General features: G+C 42.7%; 2 protein-coding genes across 2 annotated transcripts in view; one reads left to right on the top strand and one right to left on the bottom strand.

Moving 5' to 3' along the window:
* vopp1b (VOPP1 WW domain binding protein b) overlaps window positions 1-4381 on the top strand; it is a 39207-nt gene extending 34826 nt beyond the window's left edge. Inside the window, exon 5 of the mRNA XM_084398690.1 lies at window positions 1943-4381. Within this exon, the coding sequence (XP_084254816.1) occupies window positions 1943-2151 (209 nt within the window). The 3' untranslated portion in view covers window positions 2152-4381. The remainder of the gene's footprint in view (window positions 1-1942) is intronic.
* A 5296-nt stretch (window positions 4382-9677) lies between these two features.
* The window catches only part of lancl2 (LanC lantibiotic synthetase component C-like 2 (bacterial)), a 37451-nt gene continuing 36994 nt past the window's right edge, over window positions 9678-10134 (bottom strand). Inside the window, exon 10 of the mRNA XM_084398891.1 lies at window positions 9678-10134. This exon is cut by the window's right edge and continues 135 nt beyond it. The gene's annotated coding sequence lies outside the window, so the exon portion shown is untranslated.

Here is a 10134-nt window from a genome sequence, read left to right on the forward strand (position 1 = left end):
TCTTTGACAATACTTTGATAATATTTGATACAGAGAGATGATAAATGATCTGTCACTCCAGATTCATGCAGCATGTGTAATACTAATACTTGAGCATGTTAAACATTTAAATGCAGTGCTGCACACAGTCCTACAAGACTTTTATTATGAAATGTGTTTCACATTCATCTTTACACATTGAGGAATGAGTCAAAATGATCAGAAAAATGTGCAGAGAACTGATTATATAGACTGAGAATAAAACAATGCTTTACAATTGGCAATGTTCATAGTTTCATGATAAACTGTTTTCCTAACCACTAAAACACATATTAGGAAAATAGGTCACTTTTGAATGACTTTAATAAGTTTGTATCTGTTCTGAGGGAAAATGAACAGTCATTATATTTGCTACTCGAGTGGAAAAATGAATTGAAAACCTGAATAAGGCTGCAATTCCTTGGGTTTTATTGCTAAGGCTTTTATTTTTCAAAGGACAAATGAACATGAAAAAGGAAAAGCACTCTCTGCTTTATCTAGTTAAATGGAAAAACTAAATAAAAAGGGTCGCTTGCGCTCCAGTTTAAGCAAACGAAGCTTGACATGCATCAATGAGACTGAAGCTAAATCAATACAACTGCTAGACGTCCAGTTTCTTGCAGTAAATCTGAAGGATATCTTGCATTCGGAAACAAATACAGCTCTAAAAAAAATAGGTAGGCTTCATAAAACACCACAATTATTCATCAGCCTACAGCACTTTAACTCTTTTACAGCACACAGGATTGATGTGGTTCAGCTCTGATGTTTCCCTCCTCTGCACTTCTGCATTCCCTTCAGCTCATTCATATCTGACGGAGCTGTCAACAATATTCATAGTTTTCATGTCAGGTACATAAACAGGAGTTTGCGCATTCACTGATAATGTAAGTGCTTGCAGAAGTGCTGCTTCTTGAATGTTTTGATGGTTTCAGCAGAGCTGGAAGAGGTTGGCAGATCGTTTCACCAGAGAGGAACAGAGAGAGTGAAGGTTCTGGAAAAAAAGCAATTAAATACAGTGCTGCTTTAAAGTTTGTGAACCCCTTGCAGAATCTGTGAAAATGTGAATAATTAAAAAAATAAGAGGGATCATACAACATGCATGTTGTTTTACTTACTACTGTCCTGAATAAGATGTTTTACATAAAATATGTTTACATTTAGTCCACAAGACAAAAAATAAAATAATAATTATGTACCCTTGATTCTTAATACTGTGTGGTTACCTGGATGATCCATGGCTGTGTTTGTGTTCTGTGATGGCTGTTCTTGAGTCCCTTGTTTGCCCTGAGCAGTTAAACTGCACAATGTTCTTCAGAAAAAAATCTCCAGGTCTCGAAAAATCTTCAGTTTTCCAGCATCTTTTTCATATTTGAACTCTTTCCAGCAGTGACTGTATGATTTTGAGATCCATCTTTTCACACTGAGGACGATTGAGGGACTCAAACACAACTATTAAAACATGATGCTCCAGAAGGAAACATAATGCATTAAAGGGCTGGTTGATTATGATTTAACTTTTCTAACTTTAGTTAGAATATGCTAATCAATGACTAGAAGACAACTACACATAAGATACATAAATTCATCAACTAACCATTCAGAAATGTTGTCTACATGTTGTCACTTCTTCTTGAGTCTCTCCATCCATAGCATTTAATTCATTTTCTGTAGAAATGTAGCAAACTGAATCATGTTAGGTTTCGAACTTCAGTTGAACAGTTTTATAAGGAGTATGTAAACGTGTGCAACATAAATTAGATTGAATTACCACACAGTATGAGAGCAACTTTTAGTATGTTTAGTCCCTCAGTGTGACGGCAGCTTTATATCAGAGACAGTTTCCACTCTTCCAGTGGCAGATGCTGACATTTTATAGCGCTAGTAAACCTTGACGTTAACTCAATCCATGTTTCTCCAACAGTCTCTCAGCAGCCGGGCATGCAAGGCTACGTTGACCCCTGTGTCGCCATGACGACGCCCCTGGCCCCCGCCTACCCCGGGCCGACCCCGGCAACGCACGTGATGAGCTCCTTCCCTCCGCCGCCGTCCTACTGTAACCAGCCGCCGCCCTCGTACGAGCAGGTGTTCAGCGGCGCCGAGAAGAAGAGCCACACACAACCCTCGCAGTGAGGAGACACACACACACACTCTTCCTTTCGTTTGCTTGTTTTCAGGACGCCTCTTTCTTGCCCGTCCCCAGTAGCGTCGTCTGATCGGAGGGGCAACAAAGAGAACAGAGTCCTGATGGGATGAAGAAGAAGTGGACTTCTCTACCCGACAGAGGTTTGAGGAACCTGTCAGGATGGGGAGCGCAGAAGATAGTGGGAGTTTCAGGTGTGTTTGCGAGTGCGCGCGCGAGAACTCGTGTCTGGAAGCGACCCTTGACCTTCAGGAGAACAGGTGCTCCCGAACCATCCCGACGCCCAACCGTACTCAAGAACCCCAAAAGCAGGGAGTTTCGTACTGTAGACATTCAGATCCACATCATGCATTTGAGCTGTTGCTTTACTCCAATCCACACGCTTTCATGGGTCAAGAAACTCTTTAACGGGCAGAAATGTGAAATTGAAGCCATGCTCACATCTGTTCACATCTGTTCTGGTTCACCTCCCCCATAATGCCCTGTTTCTGTGGACGGGCTAAGGCTCGTTTCAGGTTAAACGTCTCCTTTCGTTAGAGTTCGTTCTCTGGCCCTCTGCTGATTCCTTATTATCACTGAAACCTGTGCAGAAGACCCAGAAGGCTTGACCCCCAGTGAGAAATATAGCTGACGTTTATAGTGTTATCTGGAGGGATGAAAACATTCTAGCCTCTTCCTTAGCATGAACACGGATAACACCACACCGTACTTTAACATTACATTCATGCATTTACGAGAGACTTTTATTCAAAGCGACTTACAAGAGAAGAACAAAAGCCATTTTTTTGGAGCCAACAATATTTGTAATATCCAGTGCCCGATTTCTTTCACTGATCAAGCTTTCTATATTTTCCAGTAGTTATTTTACATGCCGACAGATGACTCTCTTGAAAACTCTCACATTTAAAAACCTCAGTTAAATTAAATAGAATTAAAAACAAGAAATGATAGTTTGCATGAATAAACGAAGCCTATTTTTAGGACAATTTAGGATCTTTTATTTGTTGATGACAGGTAAGCGCATTAACACTCTGCTGCTGTTCGCTCATTTTTGACAGATCAATTTTAATCAAGTTTTTTTAGAATTTTGGCACTTGCTGTGTGAACTCACAAAAACATCATGGACACGATTGGAAAAGGTTAAATGGTCCCGGAAAAAATAGTCAAACTTTGTGGTCAAAAATGAGCTCATTAGAAACGAATGGGAGATGAGTTTCCTCCAGTGGAAGCGTTTGGTACTGCGCCCAAACAAACTCTTCCTGAAAGCTCATTTTTTGAGGTATCAACCTCAGATTAAATATTTTTTTTAGACTTAAAAATAAAATACTAAAATTGACGGCCACAAGAGCACTAGAGGGTTAATAATAATTTGGGGAAATGTGGTTAATTATCAAAAATGTCAATGCAAATTTCCCCCATTTTCAAATATAATTTCTTAATTTTTGGGGGGTGAATTACGACCCAGACATGTTCTAGGTAAGATTCACCCACATAAGTATATCAAGTATATCAAATTTGGAGTCTATTTCCAGAACCCTAGAAGTGAAATGTCAGTGTGGTTTTTATTTAAAATGTACTTAATATTAATTCAACGTGAGTTATTTGACAGAGCATATGTGGAAAAAAGCAAACTGACTGTAAAGTTGCACATTTTGCATACTTATGATTAATATTTTGAATGCCGGCTGGTTAATATTCTTGATGTTGTGACCGTGAACAGAACAGGAATGCCGACGTTATGGACACACTCACATGTTTCCGAGAATGACCACCGGTTGGTCTTTTCACCTGAACATATTTTCAGTGCATAAATTGCATTATTTCTCACTTTTCTCCCTATTATTGACTGGAAAACTGGCCATCATTAATAGGTCCTGGTGTATTTCAAGATCTGTTTGGAAAGTGTTGTTTTTCTGTAGTCGTGGTTTCATTGTTAATGTTTTATTTTTCATATGCTTGAAGTTTTAACTATGCAAAGGAGGGATGTTTGTAAGAGGTTGTGTTGTTTAAATCTCATGAACTCGTGACTGAAGAGATGTTCAGGACAGCTGTGACGTGTCCTCAGTGGATGAACCTGTGACGAAGCGGAGTGTTTTCTTCAGGAATGGCTCTGTTTCCTACAGTCGTCCACACACCAGCAACCATCAGTCAACCCGTTCAGTGTCAGATGAGCTGCTGTAATAAAGTTCCCTCTCTTTGAGACGTTTGCTACACCTTTCACACATGTCGAGTCGCTTTAATGTGCTAAACACACTCATCTCATGTTGAAACGTAAACACAATATGGTAATATACTCACAAAAGGGAAGTTACTTCATGAGAAAATGACCACGACTGGCAATCTATGTTGTCCTGCTTCATTCAGTTTAATTCAGAAAGACATAAACGTTCACAGCCTTTTACTGATTATCAGATATTAATCTTCATCTCTGATTGGTTTGGTTCAAGGTTTTGAACTCTCAATATTTTTAATGGGAAAATGAATGTGAAAATACTTCCAACCACAAAACCAAGAGTTTTGTAAAAGTGGGCGGAGGATGATGCGCTGTAAGCCTAAGCCACACCCACACTTCTGATTGGCTCGGATCGGCCAAACAAAAATGTGTGTGTGTGTGTGTGTATGTTGGATTCAAGGACTGGGATGTGTTAGAAAAAAGGTTTTGTAGATATTTTGTTTGCATGTACTAGATGGCACTGTGTGTGTGTGTGTGTAGTACCTAACACACAACTATGGAAGCTTGCTTCTGCCAAGGAAGATATAAAGAAAAAAGGTAATTGCGACTCACAATTGTGAAATAAAGTTGCGATGACGTGGCGTAAACAAGCTTCACTAGCTCTGTGTGTGTGTGTGTGTGTGTGTGTGTGTGTGTGTGTGTGTGTGTGTGTGTGTGTGTGTGTGTGTGAATAACCCCTCAAACACTCTCTCACAGCGAACGATCATGTGACGCACTGACCGGTCAGTCCCTCGCCCACTCGACTCAGCACTGAAGGATGGTGGGAAATATCACATAACAGTGTGTGACCCTCGTTCATAGAGGATAAAGCTGCGCTCATGCGCGTCACTATAAGAGAGAGAGAGAGAGAGAGACCTTTGCACAAAACACCTTTTTCATGAAACCTTAAAGCTGCAGTCCGCAGTTTTTCCTCTTTGTCTCCATCCCTGTTCGAAATCTGCAATTGCAGTTACTGGAGGAGTGATCAGCTGTACGTGGTTGTGGCTCGGCTCGGCACAGTGCGGATGAATCCGATGTTATGAGGAGAATGTTGCTGTCAGTCGGTGTGGATCCTGGCGTTCGCAATCACAGATTCAAGTATGACCAATATAAGAATTTTCACTGGAAAATGTCCTGAACAAGTAAGGGAAATGCTGATTAAATCTAACGATCGCTTATCATATCATGTCAAACTGTGCAAATTATACTTTGTTCTCAAATTGTTAATGTTAACAACATCAGCATTGCGTGACTACATTTAATGCCCTTCCGATATTATCCTTATGTCCGCATGGGCCGGTGTCAGTCTCTCTTTCTGCAGCCGCTCCGAAGTCTTCTGCGTTTTACAGCGGGTGAATCTCCAGTTGTCACTTAGATAGTGTGTAGAACGCACAGGTGTGATCTTAGATAGTGTGTAGAACGCACAGGTGTGATCTTAGATAGTGTGTAGAACGCACAGGTGTGATCTTAGATAGTGTGTAGAACGCACAGGTGTGATCTTAGATAGTGTGTAGAACGCACAGGTGTGATCTTAGTGTGTAGAACGCACAGGTGTGATCTTAGTGTGTAGAACGCACAGGTGTGATCTTAGATAGTGTGTAGAACGCACAGGTGTGATCTTAGTGTGTAGAACGCACAGGTGTGATCTTAGTGTGTAGAACGCACAGGTGTGATCTTAGATAGTGTGTAGAACGCACAGGTGTGATCTTAGATAGTGTGTAGAACGCACAGGTGTGATCTTAGATAGTGTGTAGAACGCACAGGTGTGATCTTAGATAGTGTGTAGAACGCACAGGTGTGATCTTAGATAGTGTGTAGAACGCACAGGTGTGATCTTAGATAGTGTGTAGAACGCACAGGTGTGATCTTAGTGTGTAGAACGCACAGGTGTGATCTTAGATAGTGTGTAGAACGCACAGGTGTGATCTTAGTGTGTAGAACGCACAGGTGTGATCTTAGATAGTGTGTAGAACGCACAGGTGTGATCTTAGATAGTGTGTAGAACGCACAGGTGTGATCTTAGTGTGTAGAACGCACAGGTGTGATCTTAGATAGTGTGTAGAACGCACAGGTGTAGAACGCACAGGTGTGATCTTAGATAGTGTGTAGAACGCACAGGTGTGATCTTAGTGTGTAGAACGCACAGGTGTGATCTTAGATAGTGTGTAGAACGCACAGGTGTGATCTTAGTGTGTAGAACGCACAGGTGTGATCTTAGATAGTGTGTAGAACGCACAGGTGTGATCTTAGTGTGTAGAACGCACAGGTGTGATCTTAGTGTGTAGAACGCACAGGTGTGATCTTAGATAGTGTGTAGAATGCACAGGTGTAGAACGCACAGGTGTAGAACGCACAGGTGTGATCTTAGATAGTGTGTAGAACGCACAGGTGTGATCTTAGTGTGTAGAACGCACAGGTGTGATCTTAGATAGTGTGTAGAACGCACAGGTGTGATCTTAGTGTGTAGAACGCACAGGTGTGATCTTAGATAGTGTGTAGAACGCACAGGTGTGATCTTAGATAGTGTGTAGAACGCACAGGTGTGATCTTAGTGTGTAGAACGCACAGGTGTGATCTTAGTGTGTAGAACGCACAGGTGTGATCTTAGATAGTGTGTAGAACGCATAGGTGTAGAACGCACAGGTGTGATCTTAGATAGTGTGTAGAACGCACAGGTGTGATCTTAGTGTGTAGAACGCACAGGTGTGATCTTAGATAGTGTGTAGAACGCACAGGTGTGATCTTAGTGTGTAGAACGCACAGGTGTGATCTTAGTGTGTAGAACGCACAGGTGTGATCTTAGATAGTGTGTAGAATGCACAGGTGTAGAACGCACAGGTGTAGAACGCACAGGTGTGATCTTAGATAGTGTGTAGAACGCACAGGTGTGATCTTAGTGTGTAGAACGCACAGGTGTGATCTTAGATAGTGTGTAGAACGCACAGGTGTGATCTTAGTGTGTAGAACGCACAGGTGTGATCTTAGATAGTGTGTAGAACGCACAGGTGTGATCTTAGTGTGTAGAACGCACAGGTGTGATCTTAGATAGTGTGTAGAACGCACAGGTGTGATCTTAGATAGTGTGTAGAACGCACAGGTGTGATCTTAGATAGTGTGTAGAACGCACAGGTGTGATCTTAGATAGTGTGTAGAACGCACAGGTGTGATCTTAGTGTGTAGAACGCACAGGTGTGATCTTAGTGTGTAGAACGCACAGGTGTGATCTTAGATAGTGTGTAGAACGCACAGGTGTAGAACGCACAGGTGTGATCTTAGATAGTGTGTAGAACGCACAGGTGTGATCTTAGTGTGTAGAACGCACAGGTGTGATCTTAGATAGTGTGTAGAACGCACAGGTGTGATCTTAGTGTGTAGAACGCACAGGTGTGATCTTAGTGTGTAGAACGCACAGGTGTGATCTTAGATAGTGTGTAGAATGCACAGGTGTAGAACGCACAGGTGTAGAACGCACAGGTGTGATCTTAGATAGTGTGTAGAACGCACAGGTGTGATCTTAGTGTGTAGAACGCACAGGTGTGATCTTAGATAGTGTGTAGAACGCACAGGTGTGATCTTAGTGTGTAGAACGCACAGGTGTGATCTTAGATAGTGTGTAGAACGCACAGGTGTGATCTTAGTGTGTAGAACGCACAGGTGTAGAACGCACAGGTGTGATCTTAGATAGTGTGTAGAACGCACAGGTGTGATCTTAGTGTGTAGAACGCACAGGTGTGATCTTAGTGTGTAGAACGCACAGGTGTGATCTTAGTGTGTAGAACGCACAGGTGTGATCTTAGATAGTGTGTAGAACGCACAGGTGTGATCTTAGTGTGTAGAACGCACAGGTGTGATCTTAGATAGTGTGTAGAACGCACAGGTGTGATCTTAGTGTGTAGAACGCACAGGTGTGATCTTAGTGTGTAGAACGCACAGGTGTGATCTTAGATAGTGTGTAGAACGCACAGGTGTAGAACGCACAGGTGTGATCTTAGATAGTGTGTAGAACGCACAGGTGTGATCTTAGTGTGTAGAACGCACAGGTGTGATCTTAGATAGTGTGTAGAACGCACAGGTGTGATCTTAGTGTGTAGAACGCACAGGTGTGATCTTAGATAGTGTGTAGAACGCACAGGTGTGATCTTAGTGTGTAGAACGCACAGGTGTGATCTTAGTGTGTAGAACGCACAGGTGTGATCTTAGATAGTGTGTAGAATGCACAGGTGTAGAACGCACAGGTGTAGAACGCACAGGTGTGATCTTAGATAGTGTGTAGAACGCACAGGTGTGATCTTAGTGTGTAGAACGCACAGGTGTGATCTTAGATAGTGTGTAGAACGCACAGGTGTGATCTTAGTGTGTAGAACGCACAGGTGTGATCTTAGATAGTGTGTAGAACGCACAGGTGTGATCTTAGTGTGTAGAACGCACAGGTGTGATCTTAGTGTGTAGAACGCACAGGTGTGATCTTAGTGTGTAGAACGCACAGGTGTGATCTTAGATAGTGTGTAGAACGCACAGGTGTGATCTTAGTGTGTAGAACGCACAGGTGTGATCTTAGATAGTGTGTAGAACGCACAGGTGTGATCTTAGATAGTGTGTAGAACGCACAGGTGTGATCTTAGATAGTGTGTAGAACGCACAGGTGTGATCTTAGTGTGTAGAACGCACAGGTGTGATCTTAGATAGTGTGTAGAACGCACAGGTGTAGAACGCACAGGTGTGATCTTAGATAGTGTGTAGAACGCACAGGTGTGATCTTAGATAGTGTGTAGAACGCACAGGTGTGATCTTAGATAGTGTGTAGAACGCACAGGTGTGATCTTAGATAGTGTGTAGAACGCACAGGTGTAGAACGCACAGGTGTAAACTTAGATAGTGTGTAGAACGCACAGGTGTAGAACGCACAGGTGTAGAACGCACAGGTGTGATCTTAAGTGTGTAGAACGCACAGGTGTGATCTTAGTGTGTAGAACGCACAGGTGTGATCTTAGTGTGTAGAACGCACAGGTGTGATCTTAGTGTGTAGAACGCACAGGTGTGGTCTTAGATAGTGTGTAGAACGCACAGGTGTGATCTTAGTGTGTAGAACGCACAGGTGTGATCTTAGATAGTGTGTAGAACGCACAGGTGTGATCTTAGATAGTGTGTAGAACGCACACCACGCGTTTATAAAAGCCGTCGTGCTGTGGAAATGATGTTGGCGTCTGAGCAGCCGAACGCTCTCCTCTCACTGCTTTAATCCTCATGGAACACTGTCAGCATTATCACACAGCAGTAAAACTCAATCAGAAACACACACACGTGACCGGTTCAGAAAAGGCCGATTTATTGAGACACCGTTTCCTCAGGCAGAACGTGATATGAATATTTACATTCTCTCAGGTATAATGGATTCGTTCTTCCATCGAGACGACGACACTGACACAGAACACACTTGACAAACACACTGAGTCGGATTGGGGTTAAACTGGCCTAAAGACACACAAACACACTCCGACATGAGACCGGGTTTCCATCCTCATGCAAAGACCGAGACGACACCGACGAACGGACGAACGAAAGCTCCAATCCAGGCACTGCGATTCACCAACACACATGCAGACGCGAGAGACATGATGTGCTGTACGCCACAGACATCAACTAACACTCAGACATGTATTAGCTCCAGATATAGTCCACAGATGACTGAGGTTAAGGGCTGAAGGCTGTGTTTCTGTGTGGCTTTAAAGGGTCCACAGGCGATCCTGTAGCCGTACCATCA

Source organism: Rutilus rutilus (assembly GCF_951802725.1).
Source record: "Rutilus rutilus genome assembly, chromosome: 24".
Taxonomy (NCBI): domain Eukaryota; kingdom Metazoa; phylum Chordata; class Actinopteri; order Cypriniformes; family Leuciscidae; genus Rutilus; species Rutilus rutilus.